At 34.6% G+C, this 20733-nt stretch overlaps 2 protein-coding genes across 5 annotated transcripts in view; one reads left to right on the top strand and one right to left on the bottom strand.

The window, feature by feature from the left end:
- KIF27 (kinesin family member 27) overlaps nucleotides 1-20733 on the bottom strand; it is a 79630-nt gene that overhangs the window by 27618 nt on the left and 31279 nt on the right. For 3 of the 4 annotated variants that reach the window (XM_084899371.1, XM_084899372.1, XM_084899373.1), the window contains 6 exons: nucleotides 18983-19186; nucleotides 12010-12179; nucleotides 11455-11558; nucleotides 9746-9901; nucleotides 6863-7068; nucleotides 5220-5417 (listed from right to left, as the gene is read on the bottom strand). In XM_084899371.1, the coding sequence (XP_084755497.1) occupies nucleotides 5220-5417; nucleotides 6863-7068; nucleotides 9746-9901; nucleotides 11455-11558; nucleotides 12010-12179; nucleotides 18983-19186 (1038 nt within the window). Of the gene's footprint in view, nucleotides 1-5219; nucleotides 5418-6862; nucleotides 7069-9745; nucleotides 9902-11454; nucleotides 11559-12009; nucleotides 12180-18982; nucleotides 19187-19299; nucleotides 19357-20733 lie in introns of those variants that run through there. The other variant, XM_084899374.1, reaches the window with a different exon arrangement.
- On the top strand, nucleotides 15755-16145 carry LOC311630420 (small nuclear ribonucleoprotein G-like). Its single transcript, XM_084899375.1, has one exon. It carries the CDS (start codon nucleotides 15811-15813, stop codon nucleotides 16039-16041), a length of 231 nt encoding a protein of 76 aa, XP_084755501.1. The 5' UTR covers nucleotides 15755-15810; the 3' UTR covers nucleotides 16042-16145.

Genomic DNA, 20733 nt, shown 5'->3' with positions numbered 1-20733 from the left:
AAAATATATTTTTTAAATAAATAAATAAATAAATAAATAAATAAATATTCTTATTCAAGAGAGCTAAGAATTATTTAAAGGAAATGTTTAAATTCACAGAAAAGGTTTAAACAGACTGGACATTTGGTTAGTTCTCATGTTTCCAGCAATTATCATGACATGGACTGGGCGGGACAGGGGGTGTCGCAAAGAATGCAAGTCTGCTATAAACTAAATAAATGTTCTCTGCATGCATTATGAGTGAATTATACTTACTACCCACCAATTTTTCATGCTTCCCTAGATCTAGTTCATAGTTATAGTTTGGCTCCTGTCATAGTCACAGCAACTTCAGGATGCTTAAGTAAAGGTACCTTATTCTTGAAGTTAACTCTACTATTTCTGTCCTTCCACATATGCTTTAAAAGAATACTGCAGTAGGTCTAATTCCCTCTTCTGCATATCACAATAGACATTATTGCCTTTATTTCAATTGTAATTCCTGGCATTGTGCTAGCCTTTTTATATCCACTTAAGGACACCACTTTATCCTCAGAATAATCCTATTGCCAAGGATTGTTATAAACTACATTTTATAGATGAGGAAAATGGTTCTTAAACGAGTAAATAGCCCAAGATCACTATGGCCCACAATTCCAGGAGTTCCCACATCTTTTCTTTATAGCTCATCCATGGACTTCAGTTAAGAATTGCTGTTCTAAGGAGAACCCATGCAGAAATCATAATATTTTCTGGAAATGGCTTAGTTGAATGGAAAATGGACAAAGAAGTATTAGCTCTAAAAAGAGGGCAAGAGGGGCTTTAGGACTGTGAGCAGGTTTTCTATTTGTGCATAAAGTAGGACAAATTTCAATATTTCTTTGGGGCACCCTGTTCCTTTTTCTGGAATACTTATTCTCCCCCTTAAATGGTCATTTCCCTAACATGCAAAATATGACTAAAGAAACAAAATTGTCCTACATAACAACATAAAAAGCTTAAGTTACAGATAGAGTTACACTTCAGCATACTATGCACCCTGACCACAGTTTTTTCTTTTCCCTAAGCATAGATTTAGAGAATTTTGTGTCTTATTCGTTTAGCCAGGGCCTATGAGGGATGGATGAGAAGCTGAGACGGAAAGACCATTAAAGAATGACAGGCAAGTCTGATCCTTACATTGGAAGAAGGACTGTAACAAAAAGACTAGGTTACTGGCAGTAGAAATGAGAACTGAACAAATTCAAGATATTTAAAAGATATAATCTACAGGATTTAGTGATTCATTGGATATGGGTGATAAGGGAGAGGATAGAGTTAAGGATAACCATCAAATTTCTAGCTTACCCAACTAAACAGATTGAGATATCATATAAAGCATATTAGAAAACTCTATTTTCTCCTCCATGAAGTAAGCAGTGAGTGGGGAAAATAAGGAGATTATTAAGGAAGATCATAAATTTATCTATAGGATAACCTAATGAAGATATCAATAGTCAGATATGAATCTAGGTCTCAGAGTGCAAACCTGGGATCAAGGATTAAATTTGGAAGTTGTCAGAATTTAACTGCAGCCATGGAAAAAAATTAGGTCATCCAGGATAGAATATAGAAGATGAGGGCACAGGCTAGAGCCTTGAAGAATTCCCATATGTAAAGGACTAATAGTGTAGGATAAGCTAGTCAAGACAGACAATAAGAAATCAATCAGAGAAAAAACAAGGAGAGAATAATTTCACAAAAGCAAAGAGGGAAATATTTCAAGATGGAGGGAGTAGTGAACTGTGCTAGATACAACTGAGGTGGTGGTAACCCTTTGTACAAAATAAGCATCTATAGATGCAAGCAAGATAAAAGCGTCTTTGAATGTGTGGCAGTTAACTAGTTAAGACAAGGATTTTAGTGACAAAGAGCAGAAGTAAACTGAGAACTTTGAAATTGATGGTAAAGCTGAGAGCCAAAAACCAGACTAGAGAGAATAAGAGAATGAATGGAAGCGGAGAAAACAAATACAGTAAACTTTTCTAAGAAGTTTGGTTATGAAGGAAGAGAGAGTAGTATAAGACAGAAGGATAATTTAGGATGAATAAAATCTAAGGTGTTTAAAGGATTCTAGAAGAAAAAAAATGTTGGAAATATAGAAGAAGAATTAAATATGTTAAAGCAAATAAGTGCTTAGTGTAGATTAACTGAGGATACTCAATAAATATTAACTACTGCAATAATAATAATTATCATCATTATGATTAAGAATGAGTAACTCAAGGAAATTTAAAAAATTCCATTTATAATAACACCTAAAAGAATAAAATACCTGGCAATAAATTTAACCAGGGAAGTAAAAGACTACTATACTGAAAATTATAAAACCTTGCTGAAAGAAATTAAAGATTTAAATAAATGCTCATGGATAGGAAGATATTATATTGTCATGATGTCAATACTATACTAAGAAATCTACAGATTCAAAGTAATCCATATCAAAATTTTCCAATGGCTTTTTTGCAAAAATGGAAAAGTTGATCCTTAAATTCATACAGAATTGCTAGAGGCCTCAAATAGCCAAAACAATCTTGAAAAGAACAACAAAGGAAAGAACTTACTACCCAACTTCAAAATATTACAAAGCCACAGTAATCTGGCATAAGGACAGATATGTACACAAACAGAATAGAATTGAGAGTTTAGAAATAAGTCCATAAATCTATAGCCAATTGATTTTTGACCAGGGTATAAAGTCCACTCACTGGGGAAAGAACAGTCTCTTCAAAAGACGTTTCTAGGACAATTGGATTTCCACATCCAAAAGAATGAAATTGAACCTCTATTTCACACTATATAAAAAAATTAACTAAATATAGATCAATGACCTATCAAATATAAGAGCTAAAGCCATAAATTTCTTTTAAAAACCTACAGGGGTAAGTCTTCACAATCTTAGATTTGGCAATGGATTGTTAGATATGACACCCAAAGCACAAGTTACAAAAGAAAAAATAAATTGGATTTCATAAATATTAAAAACATTGCTGCATTGATGAGTATTATCAACAAAGTTTAAAGACAACCTATAGAATGGGATAAAATATTAGAAGTCAGGTATCTGATAGAGTTTAATGTCTAGACTACTAGTATATAAAGAACTCCTATAACTCAACAACAAAAGATAAACAATCTAATTAAAAAGTAGACAAAGTCTCCTTCCATCACCATTTATTTCTCCTTTACTCTTTCCTACCGCCCTTCACCCCCTTCTCTTATTATAATCACCACGCTGTTATCTGTGTCTGAGAAGTTTTGTTTTGTCTTACTCCCTTCACCCTTTTCACCCTAATTTTATTAACCAATATCACCCCAATAAATTCAATTAAAAATTAAAATAAAAACAGGTTGGAATAGGAACCAAAAAAAGTAGACAAAGAACCTGAATAGACATTTCTCTAAAGAAGGTATACAAATGACCAATAAGCACATGAAAAAATGCTCAACATCATTAGTCATTTGAGAAGTGCAAATAAAAACCACAATGAAATATCACTTCAGACATACTTGAATGTATGTAACAAAATACACACACACAAACACACACACAGAAAACAAGTGTTGGCAAAGATGTAGAGAAATTAGAACCCTTGTACATCCTGGTGAGAATGTAAACTAATGCTGCATTTACTGAAAATAGTTAGTGCTTCCTCAAAAATGTAAACATATGACCCTGCAATTCTACTCCTAGATATTTCAATTCCAAAGAAATTGAAAGCAAGGACTTAATTACTTATATGCCAGTGTTTATCACAGCATTATTCACAATAGCCAAAGGTGAAAACAACCCAACATCTAACAACAAATGAATGGAAAAATAAAATGTGGTATATGAATACAATGGAATATTACTCAGCCTTAAAAAGGAATTAGGTCTGCCGAAACCGGTTTGGCTCAGTGGATAGAGCTTCGGCCTGGGGACTGAAAGGTCCCAGGTTCGATTTTGGTCAAGGGCATGTGCCTTGGTTGCGGGCACATCCCCAGTAGGGGGTGTGCAGGAGGCAGCTGATCGATGTTTCTAACTCTCTATCCCTCTCCCTTCCTCTCTGTAAAAAATCAATATGATATATTAAAAAAAAAAAAAAAAAAAAAAAAGGAATGAGGTTCTGATACATACTATAATGTGGATAAATCTTGAATTATGCTAAAAGTTTTGGAAATAGTGATGGTTGTACAACATTATGAATGTAATTAATGCCATTGAACTGTAGAACTGAGCATGTTTAAAAGGACATATTTCATGTTATATATCTTTTACAACTTATAAAATTAATTGTAATATATAAAATCCCATTTACTGTCTACTTTAAATGGGTGAATTGTATGGTATGTGAAGTATATATCAATAAAGCTGTTTAAAAAAAGAATTAGTAGCTTGGCTTAAATACTTTTTAAGTTCACTTCTCTCACTAAATTCTATGATTTTTTTTAAAGGTTTGAGAATATATTCAAAAATTAATATCTAGGAAATCTCCAATTATGTTCTAAGCTGTGGGTTTGGCTTAATGTTTCAAGAGAAGAGACTGGTATGCAGTGCTAAATAAATGTTTGTTATTGTTATTATGATGGTGATCATCCTCCTCTTTCTTCAAAAGAGTTCTGTGAGGCAAGAATGATTAAGGCTATTATTGATATGAATAAACAGACTCACAGAGGGTAAGTGATTTTCTCAATGAATGATCTAGCTAGGAACTGAGAGAGCTGGGATTTAAACTAACTCTGCTGGCCTGGCTCGAGAGCCCAGGCTGACACCACACCACTAGTTTACTCCACTCTATAAAAACTGCTGGACGTACAGGTTTGATCACTTTTCTGCTCACTATGAATGAAATAGTACCATTTTACTTTGTACTTTTTCCATGCCACCACATGAACAATGCATTTCAAAGCACTTTGAAAATGGGAAATCCTATTCAAATGTCAGATGTTATTTAGAAAGTTGGCTTTATATGTTTTTGACAGTCAAAACTACAGTTAAGAAACGGTATCACTGAACTTTCTTTTATGAAGTCAAAGCCTTCAAGACAGTACTCAGAATTCAATAAATAGTCTTTACTGTAGGTGAACAAAGCTTTAAAGAGAATGAGGACAGTAGCCAAGGAGAGGCCAAGATGAGATATCTCACAAATAAAATCAAGACCTTGGCTTCCTTAGCTCTGAGCCATTTCATATTTAGCAGGAAAGTATGACAATATTACTTTGATTTTTTGTTGATCCCGCTGAATTTCTGAATCCAATAGCTTCCTTTTTTCATTTTCTTCTCGAAGTCTCTTTTGCAGCTGTACCTTTTGATATTTCATGTGATCTACACTCTGCTCTAATTCATTAGCACGTTTCTCATTTTGGATTGAAAGTGATGCCAACTTCTTACTATTTTGTTGCTTCTTCTGTAAGACCTGGGATCATATGGAATATTTCAAAATGAAAAAATTGTATTTCTCATAAACTTCAAATAAACATAAAACTTTCAATTCTATGGCAAGGATAAGCATTTTGCATAGATTTTTTTTTTTTTTTTTTAATATAAATTCACAACTGTTTTTTACATTTTTACTTTTACAATTGGGAAACTACCATAATTTCCACTAGATATAAAGGATGATGAGTCTCCCTGATGCTGACACCCAAACAGAACAAAATTATTATCTTTGCTTTTTATTAATGATATTGTAATTTAAAATTTTAACATGTACATGGTAAATATTAAAATAATACAAACCTGAACTTATATTTAATTTTGACAGTAATTGCAAAACTGCTGCAAAATGATGCTACTAGAATTTAATGTCTTTTCATACCACTATAAGTACTGAAAATCTTATTTAAAAGTGAGATAGGGCCCAGCCGGTGTGGCTCAGTAGTTTAGCGTCAAATATGCACCAAGAGGTCACTGGTTCAATTCCTGGTCAGGGCACCTGCCCAGGTTTTGGGCTTGATCCCCAGTAGGGGTGTGCAGGAGGCAACCAATCCATGTTTCTCTCTCACAGTAATGTTTCTCTTGTTCTCCTCTTCCTCTCTCTCAAATCAATAAGACATAAAAAAAAAAACACCCTGAGAAAGGATATCACTACCTTTTGCATTTATTCCACAGATGCTCAAGTGTACCAATTAGCATCAAAATATTAATGCAGCATATAGCTACATATATAATACCACAAAGAATACAAATTTCAGGGTTTTTCAATTTAAAAATTTGTTTTATGAACTGAAACAACTTCATAATACCAAAACAAAACAAAAAAGTGTATTTCAATATTTAAAATGGTATATGTTAGAATACTGAAAGACGGTATTGTTATAACTATGTGACCCTTAAATAGTTTTTTCACCTTTCTAAATTTCAGCTTGCTCTTTTATAAAATAGGGTAAAAAATACCCACTTCAATGGATTAAATAATGAATAAGTGATGCATACAAAATACCCAGGATGTATATGGCAGCTTATAGACACTTAACTGGTAACTATCATGCTCCTCCTCACCCCCACCACCATCCTCATCATCTTCCTCATGCCCTCCCCCAACAGTTGTGCACCCATATGTCAAAGGCACAGAAATTTCTAAAACTGCATGTCCTTCCAAAAATGACATTATTTCTGTGTTATATTTATTTCTTACCCTATGGTTTTTTAGAAAAGATTAAAATAATCTATTTCTTGAATGCAGAAATATTTTACCTAGATGGAAATTATGTAAACCTACCAATGCTCTGGAAAAGAAAAGTTGTATTCCAGTTTCTCTTGCTATTAAAAACTGAGTCCTATTTTTTTCATAACTAGGTACAAGAATCCTCAAAAGCAGAAAGCTTTAAAAAGGTTTTCTCAATTACATTTTTAAATTACCTGGATTTTCAGCTTTGCGGCATCCATCTTTTTACGGAACTCCCTCTGTAATTTTACTTTCAAAGCAACATCAGACAGATCTTTGTTTTCCAGTTCCTGTAGCTGCTTTTCTGTCTCAATTAATTCCACTTTTGCCTGTTCTGCTTCGTGGGCAAATTTTGTTACTTTCAGAGAATACTGTTTGCTTACAGACTTGGCATCATTACCTTCACCAAAATAATAATAACAACAATTATAAATTATATATATTTTTAAAAAACTAAGTAAAACATCAAAAACATAAAAATGCTCTACTCTTTTTTTTTTTTAATCCACATCCAAGGATATTTTTTCCATTGCTTTTTATAGAGAGTGGGATGGAGGGGGAGAGACAAGAGAGAAACACCATTATGAGAGAGATACATTGATTGGTTGCCTCCCGCATACTCCCACCAGGGCCCAGGAACCTGCAACCGAGGTATGTGCCCTTGACCAGAATCTAACTTGGGACCCTTTAATTTCAATGCTCTATTCGTTGGCAAAAACACATAGGACAAAAAATGCTTTACTCTCAAAAAGACAGCTGGGCCTGGTCGCCATGACTCAGTGGTTGAATGTCAACATATGAACTAGGAGGACATGTTTTGATTCCATCAGGGCACATGCCCAACTTGCAGGCTCGACCCCGGGTGCGGCATGCGGGAGGCAGCCAATCAATGATTCTCTCTCTTCATTGACGTTTCTATCATTCAATGCTTCTCTTACAAATATTTAGAACACAGAGAAAAACAGAGTAAGATATTTCCATATCTCTTTTCATTCTAAGCTCAGCTACTAAACCTAAAAACTTGGTTTTGAAGAGTCAACTGTCCCTAAATTAGATTAGCAAACTCATGGCAGTGTTAAGTAAGAGACCAGAGGTCCTGGAATGAATAATTTCCAGGGACAGTTTCTCATACTATTATACTGAAAATCTCTTAATATTTTCATAAAAAGGAGTTCTTGAATTAAATGTACTGGCTCTGCAACTCTGTGATAATTTGACTAACTTTAAAATACATACAACTACTATATTTTAGTGAATCTAAGGCCCTATAAAGTATTCAACACAACAATATTTTATAAACTAAAAAAAAAGGCACAGTGCCAATTAACCAATGACATGACAATGTGTTAAGATGCCAATGATTATGACATACATCCTGATTTTAGAGATATTAAAATGTAAAAAATATGTATCAGAGTTGATGAAATACAGTATAATTATTATTATCTGAAGTAGTTGCTATTCAGGAGAAATCATAGAGGCACCTTTGAAAAGTAAGCACACATTGACCCTCTTGCTAGTCACCATCCCTATGGTCCTTTGGAAAGCTCGCAACTGTCTGTGGTTCTAACGAGTAAGAAGAGGACCTTCTCTGTGTAAGTTCAGGTGTCCTCTATACTAAGTCATCCAGGATGCGATACCCCATGGTGTGATAGCCTGAAGGGTAAATATCCTCAACTATCACAGCAGTACCCTGAAATCTTGGAGACAAAGAAGCTATTTAATCCCCTAAACCAGTTCTTGGATACTCCTAAGAGAGTTTTACTGGCAGTGATCCTGTCTGTGAGGAAGGAAGATATTCAAACTCAATTAGACATTGGGGAGACTGGAGCTGGGGTGATGCACAGCATAGAGGTCGCCAGGAATAAGGAAGAAAATGCTTTGGGACAGGAGCAGGGTGAGGCGGTTTAGAAAGGAGGACGATCAGCCAGAAAGCAAGTTTGCAAGAAAAGGGGGGAAGTAGAAAAAAGGGCAGAGGAGTTGGGACCCGTCATAATTCCTTTTTTTTTTTTTTTTTTTAATATATTTTATTGATTTTTCACAGAGAGAAAGGGAGAGGGACAGAGAGCTAGAAACGTTGATGAGAGAGAAACATTGACCAGTTGCCTCTTGCACACCTCCTACTGGGGATGTGCCCGCAACCAAGGTACATGCCCTTGACCAGAATAGAACCTGAGACCTTTCAGTCTGCAAGCCAACGCTCTATCCACTGAGCCAAACTGGTTTCAGCCTATCATAATTCTTGTAATTTGGGTGTGAGTATAGCCAGGGGCTTAAAGAAAAGAAAGATAATATTTCCTTCAATTCCCCTATATGTGACCAGAGAGTTGTTTTTCATTGGAATTGGGGAAAAGAAACACTAGTGTCTCTTATTCCTCTAATTCTTAACTGAATTTCTAAGTAGTCAAAGCTCATACTTTGAGTATATTTGGGGAAGGAGAGGGTACAAAAAGCATGAGACATACTTTTAGGGCAATTTTAATGTAGCTGAGGGTGAGGAGAAGGTGTGGCACATACAACCAACCTGGCAGAAATTTGAAACTAAAAGTCAGAGGTAAAAGCTTGGCTTGCTCAAGAGAACAGCTCTTAAGAATAACTCCTTATATCTTTAGAGAAATAAAAATTAACTACATTTATATGTACACATATAATACCTTAATAAAAAAAATTAAAAAATTAACATTTAAAATATAAAGTTTATGATTACTGTTAAAAATGAACTATCCAAAAATTGATTAATAATTGAAAATAAATTATTATTAAAACGAATTAGAAAAACATCCCAGACATATTTCCAAATGCCTAGGATAACATTTCTTTGAAATGGAAGTGCCACAGAGTTTTATCACAGCACAGAAAGCACACTGGCTAGAAAAATTCATAGATGAATCCCAGTATAACAAAGTTCTTTTAATAACTAATCTCCACATAATGGCTTCCAAACACACCTTGTTATACCAAATGCCAAACTACAGTGGAGTGTCCTGAGCATCAAAAACTAAAGTAAATGTTACACATCAGAAATAATTTTAGAAACTTTTCTTTCTTATATTAGCTGGTTCCTAGGCTATTATTACCTGTTTTCACTAATTCTTTAATCAGATCTTCTTTCATATTGATGTTAATTGTAAGTTCTCTTATTTTTTGTTTAGCTTCAGTAAGTATGAGTTCTGAATGCTTTAGTTTTTGCAAATTCAACTCTTGACTCTCCTGAAGACATTCAATCTTTAAATCTTTAAAATAAAAGAAACAAAATTGGAAAATAAAACTATCTCCTTATAAAATATTCAACAGAAATGGAACTAAAAGAAGAAAAGTGAATACGGAAGATGTCTAGAGATAGCAGAGGAAGGGACAGAAACAGGAAAGGAAAAAATACATGGAAATTGGGATTTTAGTTTTCTAGTTTACAGTAAGAGTCTTTTTATATGCTTTCGTTGTATCCCATACAGTTCTGATAGTTTTTCATTTCCCTTAAATATTCTGCAATTTGAGTTTTTTACTTGAGTTATTTAAGAAAGGTATAAAATCTCCAGGTGGGTATAGTGAATTTTTCCTATTACTTTTAGTCATCTGGTAATAAAAGATCTAGTCTATACCAGACTACTAGAATGTGGGCCAGACACTGTTTGTTCTTATCTTACACTAGAACAGTGTTTTTCAACCTTTTATGGGCAAAGGCACACTTGTTTCATGAAAAAAATCACGAGTCACACCACCATTAGAAAATGTTAAAAAATTTAACTCTGTGCCTATATTGACTATATATAAAGTAATTCTCTTGAATAGGAATCAAATAAACACAAAGAAAGTATTTTATAATTACTTTATTATGAAATATTAAGTAAACAAAATAGTGAAAAATTATAAAATTCTTGTCTTGTCTGCACCTACGGCACACCAGGCAACATCACTAGTGTGCCGCAGAACAGCGGTTGAAAAACGCTGCACTAGAACATAAATAAACTATGTCACCATTAAAGATTAAGTTCAGCTTATCTTTCTTTTCATAAGGAGTCTTCCTCAGTGAAGGAGCTAGTACACTGATTTACATTCTGGCATAGTTTTTTTCTTGGTTGTAGATCAGTAACAAACAGTTCAAGAATGGCAATTTGACTAGTACTCATCTATATTTCTTACACATTTTTTAATTTACTTAAGATTTATTTGTGACATATAGGTAAGTTTTTGTTAAATATTTATGCAGAACCACTTTAAAAAGACTATTTTAATAGCATAGGGCTTATCTGTCATGTTACTTATATTCTCTGTACTCTTACTTTTTGTGCTTTAAGCACTCATAGGCCAATATAAACTAGTTAAAATTTCCTACTATAATTTTGGGAACATAAACATTTTAAACTGTTATGCACCAAATAATGTGTATTAGAATATTATAAGCACCTGCAGATATTTGGCTCCAATGGTAAGCATGTGTGCCAATGAAGCAGGAAAGCAGACACCTAGTAAATTACGTAAGATACATTTTAAAGTAGTCAAGAGTACAGTGCATAGCAACTTGGGCTTGTGTGTAAAATCCTCCTTCTGAGAGATTTAGCCTGTAACTCTATCCAGAATTGTTTGGTGGGAAAAAACTTTTTAAGGAGTAAAATGAATGAAAAAATTAGAAGTAGAGAACAGAACATACAGAAAGTTCTACCAACGAGGAAAACACTCCTACCAAGTTCCATCATTGAGAATTCCTAGATGCTTCTTAAATTATTGACTGAAGAGAAAGAGACGTGTCTTATAAACATTAGATATAAATTACTTAAAGTCTGTGTACCTTCATTCCCCAAACTTGACTTTTGTGTTTGATCATGAATATCATTCAATTCAATAAGAGAACAAACAGAGCCTGGCTTCTGAATCCATGAGTGATTTTTATGTCTAAAAAAACAAAGATCAGGATCAAAGGTAACTTGTCTGTTAGTGTTTGCTAATCTGCCCTCAAATTAGTTTCGCCAAAAAGTGACTATAATGTTAAAAGAATTATTAATTATACCGTATAAGATAAACAGAATTTTACTAACATTCCCATCCATGTTGGGCCTTATATCTGTTGCCACTGTGGTAGCAAAATCAGGAAATTAAAAAATATTCTCCCTGAAAATTAATATCCAATAAATATATAAGTTCTAAAAGCAAAATTATTTTTTAATTTAAGACTGATGACTGTGTTTAAACACTGGTTTCATAATGCATTAGTTGACAGCACATTTATCAAAAACTACCTACTGTTATTTCAATAGAAAAGATACATTTTAATGAAAAAAAATCTGTATATATTTATTGCATCATAAAATTATGTGTTTATTAAACTAGTCTATATTTAACATACCTAATTTCAGATTTCTCTTGGCCTTCTGATTCTTCATCATCACTGTTATCAGAAAATTGGCAGTGGAGGACTTCATCTTGTTCTTCTATGTGACCCAGCAGGATTTGACTTCGTGTTCGAAATCCAGCCACTACTCGATCCAGAGAGTACATAGAAGGACTTGTGTAGACCTTACAAGTAATTCCCCCACCCAACAACAACAAAAGATGATTTTTTAAATGTCTATTTTTATCTTACTCAAAATGTCTTAAATATCAAGTTTCATTGCACAAGACTATTGTGCTTCATGAGCACATGCTTCTTTCAGAATCTACATAGCTCTTCTTCTAAAAAGTTCTTCTATCTTCAACTACAGCTTCATAGAAAATTCTTTTGAATACTATTTGGACTAATTTTTATGAAAGCAAAGACTAAAAATATCATAGCATAGGTACTTCCGAATGAATGCAAAGCCCATACATAGTGCAATAGGAGGCAACTGTTTTACACCACACCAACCTTCCCAGTGTTGAACACTTGGAGAATTACAGTATTGCTGCTCAGGGTCAACATCCCCCTCCAATCCAAATCTACCAAATGACAAAATCCAGAGCCGTCACCACTCCACTGCTAAGTCAAAATATTCCCAATTTGAAAATCCAAATGTATTTACTCACACTTTACATGTGGTGGTTAGGCATACTGAGTTAGTACTCTAAGTGACATACTTAATATGTCTCATAGGATAGTTAAATGTTCATGAGCTGGCCTGAGAACTTTCTATATTATAGCATGCTTCTATTGACAATGTACCTTAATGAGCTTGAAAAACAACAATAATGAATTAGAAATTGCATTTATAATTTTTTATATTTTGTTACCAAATATTAATCTTCACCACCTCTTTGTAACCGAATCTCAGGGTAATTTCTCAAAAAAGGTAAAAATAAAACCTTTACAGGATACATGCAATTTGTTACTATAAATTATTGTAAGTATTATAACATGAGGCCGTCAGTCAAGATGGCAGCAATACTCACCTCCTCCCACAGCCACCTCAAAATTACAAATAACTACAGAACAACCATCATTCAGAACCTCTTGAAATCTGGCCGAATAGAAGGCCTTAATTAGGGAATTAAAGAAGCTACATCAAGTCTAGGAGATGGGGTGGAGATGCAGAATAGGTTAGTCCCATATCCACCTTTGGTGGATAAAAATTGGGAGGGATATCTTGGCTGCAGAGGTCTCCCTTAAGAAGCCAAGATCCCAGTCCTCCCATCCTAATGTTCCATGCCAGGAAGAGAAGTCCCCATAACTTCTAGCTGAAAAAACCAGCAGATAGTGAGGCTGAGTGAGATGAAGGGCTGCTAGAGTCCCAAGCAGTTCCTCTTAAATAGACCACACAAAGACTCCCTCATACTTAACCCCTCTTAGCTCAAGCACTAGAGCAGCAGCTTGAAAGACACTGTTTTGCCCCACCTTGGTGATTCTCTGGGGCCATGGCCACCCAACTTTCAGACCCACCCAAGCTGTTCCCAGTGGCTTTTCCATACAAATAATCTGTCTTGGTCCATGTTTCAGATTTTCCTAAAATCTCTCAAACAAGCAGCATCTGGCCTCAGCAAGCCCTGTACTTCTCACTGGTTCCAGGCATGGCACTAGCAGCAGCTGGCCTTGGTTCATAACATGGCCTTGCCTGGGCAAATCCAAGTTCACCACAAGTAACAGCCATAGGCAGATCACTTTGTAGCCAATGATGAATGGCCCCAGGCAGGTCACAAATTAAAGAAATGGAGGAAAGCAAAGGACTGGATATAGAGTTCAAAACAGTTATAAAGTCTTTCTAAAATTTTCTAGAAAAGGCTGATAAATTTAGTGAGATCCTCGAGGATATAAAAAAGGACCAACTAGAAATTAAACATACACTGACTGAAATAAAAAATAATATACAGAGATCCAACAGAAGACTAGAGGATCACAAGAATCAAGTCAAGGATTTGAAATACAAAGAAGCAAAAACATCCAACCAGAAAACCAAGAAGAAAAAAGAATCTAAAAATAGGAAGATAGTGTAAGGAGCCTCTGGGACAACTTCAAGCATACCAGCATCCGAATTATGGGGGTGCCAGAAGAAGAGAGAAAGCAAGATACTGAAAACCTATTTGAAGAAATAATGACAGAAAATTTCCCCACCTGGTGAAAGAAATAGACTTACAAGTCCAGGAAGTGCACAGAACCCCAAACAAGAGGAATCCAAAGAGGACCACACCACAACACATCATAATTAAAATGCCAAGAGCAAAAGACAAAGAGAAAATATTAAAAGCAGCAAGAGAAAAACAGTTAGTTACCTACAAGGGAGCGTCCATATGATTGTCAGCTGATTTCTTAACAGAAACTATGCATGCCAGAAGGAAGTGGCTAAAATATTCAAAGTGATGAATAGCAAGAGCCTACAACCAAGATTACTCTACCCAGCAAAGGTATCATTTAGAATCGAAAGTCAGATAAAGGGTTTCACAGATAAGAAAAAAGCTAAAAGAGTTCATCACTGCCAAACCAGTATTATATGAAGTGCTGAAAGGTATTCTTTAAGAAGAGGAAGAAAAAAAGGTTAAGATAAAAATTATGAACAAGAAATACATATCTATCAACAAGTGAATCTAAAAATCAAATGAATAAAAAATCTGATGAACAGAATAAATTGGTGAATATAATAGAATCAGGGGCATAGAAAGGGAGTGGACTGACAATTCTTGGGGGGAAAGGGATGATGGAGGTGCAGGAAGAGACTAGACAAAAATCTTACACCTATGGATGAGGACAGTGGGGTGGGGGGTAAAGGCAGGGGGTGTGGTAGAAACCTGGTGGAGGGGAGTTATGGGGGGAAGAAAGAGGAACAATTGTAATAATCTGAACAATAAAATAAATAAAAAATTAAAAAAAAAAAAAAAAAAACAGCCGAAACCAGTTTGGCTCAGTGGTAGAGAGTCAGGTCTGTGGACTAAGGTCCCAGGTTCGATTCCGGTCAGGAGAATGTACGTTGGTTGCAGGCACATCCCCGGTAGAGGGTGTGCAAGAGAGGCAGCTGGTCGATGTTTCTCTCTCATCCACATTTTTAGCTCTCTCTCTCTCTCCCTTCCTCTCTGTAAAAAATTAATAAAATATATTTAAAAACAAATGGGGCACATTATTTAAAAAAAGAAAAAAGAAAAAAAGAAACATACAAGAACAACTAATGATACATAAATAAGGGGAACAACAAACCGATGTTTCTTTCTCCCCCTTCTTTCTTTCTCTAAAATCAATAAAATAGCCCTAACTGGTTTGGCTCAGTGGATAGAGCATCGGCCTGTGGACTCAAGGGTGCCAGGTTTGATTCTGGTCAAGGGCATGCACCTTGGTTGTGGGCATATCCCCAGTGGGGAGTGTGCAGAAGGCAGCTGACTGATGTTTCTCTCTCATCGATGTTTCTAATTCCCCATCCCTATCCCTTCCTCTCTATTAAAAATCAATAAATATATTTTTATAGAACAAAATCAATAAAATTAAAAAATTTAGCCCAAACCAGTTTGACTCAGTGGATAGAGCGTCAGTCTGCAGACTAAAAGGTCCCAGGTTCTATTCCAGTCAGGGCATGTACATTGGTTGTGAGCACATCCCCAGTAGGGGGTGTACAGGAGGCAGCTGGTCAATGATTCTCTCATCGATGTTTCCAGCTCTATCCCTCTCCCTTTTTCTCTGTAAAAAAATAAAAAATAAAAAATAAAAATATCAGCGAATTCCGTTTGAAAATGTCTGTGAGCTCGCTTGGACACCATGAGCAAAGCTCACCCTCCCGAGCTAAAAAAATTTATGGACAAGAAGTTATCATTGAAATTAAATGGTGGCAGACATGTCCAAGGAATATTACGGGGATTTGATCCCTTTATGAATCTTGTGATAGATGAATGTGTGGAGATGGCAACGGGTGGGCAACAGAACAATATTGGGATGGTGGTAATCCGAGGAAATAGTATCATCATGTTAGAAGCCTTGGAACAAGTATGAAGAATGGCTGTAGTTACCAGAGAAATCAATTGCTTCCACATATCCCCTCTCCACAGCACCCGTTTTCCTACAATATAGAGTCCATTTTCACAATGAACTTTTGTTAAATAAACTTTTGTATTGATGAAAAAATATATATATATCAATAAAATATATTTTTAAAAAATTTAAATGTAATGCCTTCAGGGGGAAAAAAATTGCAATTTTACAAGTATTCTTTTTTTGTGAATCTGGATATTCCAGAAGGTTTTTAAATATATCTCTTAAGAATATTCCAGTTGGTTTTCTTAGTATATGATTACATCAAATACTGAAAGTGGTATTATATACATATTCGCCTTATTTCCTTTTCATGATACCACATTTCATCAAATCTAAAATGCCAGCAACACCATTATTTTTATAGCACCAAGAAGGGAAAAATAACTTTCAAATTATGACATAAAAAACTGTCAAACCATCAACCATAAAGCTATCCTGCCACCAATGATGATAAAATGTGATAGTTTAAATCTTATAATCAATGAATTACGGTAGGTTTTCATCAGCATTTGTGTTTTTATACTAAACCGAACAACTGTGACCACCTTTCTAATTTATTTTTTTCCAAAGTGCCTTTTTAGTATGTATAACATTAGCTTTTGGTTTTAATTATATCATATTTTAATATTTAAAAAGTTAGAAATCTCTATTATATTTTAAGTCAAGATTCAATTTTGCATTTCATCAGATCAATTTTTGGTATTTATTGAGACAAATAATTTTTTCTTTTTTTTCATATTAATTTAGTACATAATATCAGTACTTTTCTTTTATTTACCTGTATACTATTTGTGCCCCTAGCAATGGTTGAGGGTCAATGCATGAACTATGAGGTCACTGATTTAATTCCCAATCAGGGCACATGCAGAAGGCAGATAATCAGTGTCACTCTCTCATCGATGTTTCTATCTCTCTATCCCTCTCTCTTCTTCTCTCTCTCAAATCCATAAAAATATATTTTAAAAATAGATAAATAAAATAAAATAAAAAACAGAGACCAAGAGCGGGGGAGAATAAGTATGTGTAACTTCTGTAATAACAAAAAAACAAAAAACAAAAAACCCAAATGTTATTTTTAAAAAATAAATAGAACCAGAAATACTTTCACATAACTAACCAATATAAAAAAACAGAAAATTAGTCTAAACAGATTTGGCTCAGTGGATAGAGCGTAGGTCTGCGGACTGAAAGGTCCCAGGTTCGATTCCGGTCAAGGCTATGTACCTTGGTTACGGACACATCCCTAGTAGGGGATGTGCAGGAAGCAGCTGGTCAATGTTTCTCTCTCATCGATGTTTCTAGCTCTCTATCTCTCTCCCTTTCTCTCTGTAAAAAAATCAGTAAAATATATTTTTAAAAAAACAGAAAAATAAATATAGATGACTTAATATGTAAGTATTAAACTGAAATAACAGACAGTGTGAATTATATGAATTTACCTTTCTCCCTAAATGTTTTATAAAAAGGAACTATATATTCAACCATAAGGAAAATGTTGATGATTCTACAAAGTAAAACTGAAATTAATAATAACAATGATTTCACTTTTTAATTCAATTACTCAAGATTGAAAACCAGAGAGAATAACATGTCTGTCTTAATCACTCTGAGGTAGTGAACCTGGGATATAGTGAAGGCATTATATCTATTGGGCAGTGAAGGCACCATGGACATCTATTGAGGACACAATGTAGTAGGCCTGTGGTCGGCAAACTGTGGCTCACGAGCCACATGCGGCTCTTTGGCCCATTGAGTGTGGCTCTTCCATAAAATACCATGGTCTGGGCGAATCTATTTTGAAGAAGTGACATTAGAAGAAGTTAAAGTTTTAAAAATTTGGCTCTCAAAAGAAATTTCAATCATTGTACTGTTGATATTTGGCTTTGTTGATGAATGAGTTTGCCAACCACTGTACTAGGCAATTTCAGAGTTTGTAAATCCTCCACACATACCATTCTGACATATAAGGAACCTGGGGATCCCACAGGTTTAGTCATATGCATGCCTATGCAATAGAGCTGGTGTTCACCCCAAATCTACCTGATTGCAAAGTCTATGACACCTAGCATATTTCTTATCTTTTTGACTATAATCACATAGATCTCAAACAAATCATCTCCATAAAAATAACAGAAGCCAAATTCATGAGTCTGCTAGTCTTTTCCATGTAGAGATAACTTGATTTTTTTAAGAGAAATGTGTGTGTATATATTTACTACACACATATTCATAATTAAAAAAACAAAAGTTCAGCCCAGCTGATGTTGCTCTGTGGTTGAGCATTGACCTATATGAACCAGGAGGTCACAGTTTGATTCACGGTCAAGGCTTATGCCGAGTTGTGGGCTTGATCCTCAGTAGGAGGCAGCCCATCAATGATTTTCTCTCATCATTGATCTATCTTTCCCTCCCTCTCTCTTCCTCTCTAAAATTAAAAAATATATTTTTTAAAAGTTCATACAGATCTTCATACAATCTTGAAGTGTCATCTTGGCAAGATTGAGTAATACATAAATGTCATTTTGAAAACAGTAAGACAAACCAAATAAATAAAAATAAATACCCTCCAAACTCATCTTAACTTGGTGTGGTTAAAGAAAAAAAAAATTCATGAAGATATCAGACTTATTAATCATGACTAAAAATATGATGGCAAAGGATAGCTTTTTCTCCTTGATGAATGTAGATATTACCTTCAAATATTCTTTTTAAATATAACTATTGTCCTATTTTTTATTAAAAAACATTATATGATTAAACGTAAGAGAATATACACAAGTCTATTAAAACCAAACAGAAACCAAACTACGTGCTGAGACTGTACAAATACACTGTGATATTTTATTACATATAATATTTTTAAGATCTTAAATGTAAGAGATTATTGTTTAGACTTTACCTTCCTGGCATCTGATCTTTCTGGGATATAAATATAACGTCCCAAACGAGCATCAAACGGTACAGTATATGGTCTCTTTTCTGGTATCCTGGCATCTGGGCCATCTCCACAAATTTCCTTAGCTGAAGAAGTCATTGACAAGTTAAGTTTTGTTGGTTCTCCACTCAGGTGATCCAGAAGTTGTTGTTCTATGATTTTTTCATTCTTTGTAGAAGAAAGATGAGAATTTAAAAAATAGAGATCCTCAGTATGTGTATAAATAATGATAAAAAATGAATTGTACATTGACCAAAATCACAACTACAAATCACAATTACCTTATTGGTACAGTAAAACCTCATTTATCCAAAGACTTCTGGTGTTCACAAGGATCAAGAACTGTTCTGATTGGTAAACACTTTTGAATAGTAAGCAACAAACACAGCAGAGAATTAAATACTAAAAAAAAAAAAAAAAAAAAAAAAAAAAGGCCCTATACACTGTGTTTGGTTGATTTGCCAACCTGAACCACTCTGATTAGCTGATCTTTATAAAAATTTGGGCTTTCTGAGTGAAATAAAAAAGTAACAAGAGACAAGAAAGTTGAAAAGTGGAGGAAAAGCTGCAAATAGCAGAGGTGGCAGCAAATAGCAAATGAAGTGAAGTGAAAGTCTTTACTCATTGGGGGGGGCGGGGAGCACAAAGAGATAAAGTTAGACAAACAATAGTTATTCACACTTGGGTACATAGTAGACATTTTCTCAAAAACAAAAACCATCATTTTCAAGGGAAACAAACTCTGGTTTCATGCAAAAATTACAATTTTTGGAAAACATTTCTGCTATTGCGAGCATGAGGACAGCTTCTAATACTTAAAGAATGCTGTTGAAATAAGTGGTGATAGTAATGAATGTGGTTTTTTTTTATATTGTATAATGAAATGTGTCAACATCTGCAAGGTCTGCATAACTCGGTAAATAAATATTTTCCAAATGACCGATGCATGATGATTCAAAATCAGATGTGGATAAAAGGTCCGTTCAAAGTACAAGATAGGGAGGGACTAATGACTTTATTGTATAAATATTTTTACTTTTTTTTTTTAAATTAAGGTATTACATGTGTCCTTATCACCCCATTAACTCCCATCCCCATACCAACTCATGCCCTCACCCCACTAGTGTCTGTGACCATTGGTTAGGCTTACATGAAGGTATACAAGCCCTTTGGTTGGTCTCTCCCCTTTACCTCCATCCTCCCCTATCATCCCTCTGAGATTTGAGCATCTGATCGATGCTCCTCTGTCTCTAGATTTGTTTTTGTTAACTAGTTTACATTGTTCATTATATTGCACAAATTAGTGAGATGATGTGATATTTATCTTTTTCTGACTGGCTTATTTTGCTTAGCATAATGCTCTCCAGGACCATCAATGCTATTGCAAATGATAGTTCCTTCCTTTTAATTTAAAACATTTTATTGATTTTTTTATAGAGAGGAAGGGAAAGGAATAGAGTTAAAAACATCAATGGGAGAGAAACATCAATCAGCTGCCTCCTGCACACCTCCCATTGTGGATGTGCCTGCAACCAAGGTACATGCCCCTGACGGAAATCAAACCTGAGACCTTTGTATCCACTGAGCCAAACCAGTTAGGGCACTTCCTTCCTGTGTAGATGTACAACAGGTTTTTTGTTTTGTTTTGTTTTGTTTTTTTTAAGTCTTTATTGTTCAGGTTATTACAGTTGTTCCTCTTTTTCTCCCCATAGCTC

The sequence above is a fragment of the Pipistrellus hanaki genome (assembly GCF_964339955.1).
Source record: "Pipistrellus hanaki genome assembly, chromosome: 11".
Taxonomy (NCBI): Eukaryota; Metazoa; Chordata; class Mammalia; order Chiroptera; family Vespertilionidae; genus Pipistrellus; species Pipistrellus hanaki.
Note: the sequence above shows the minus strand (reverse complement) of the source record. Positions and strands in the feature narration are given on the sequence as shown.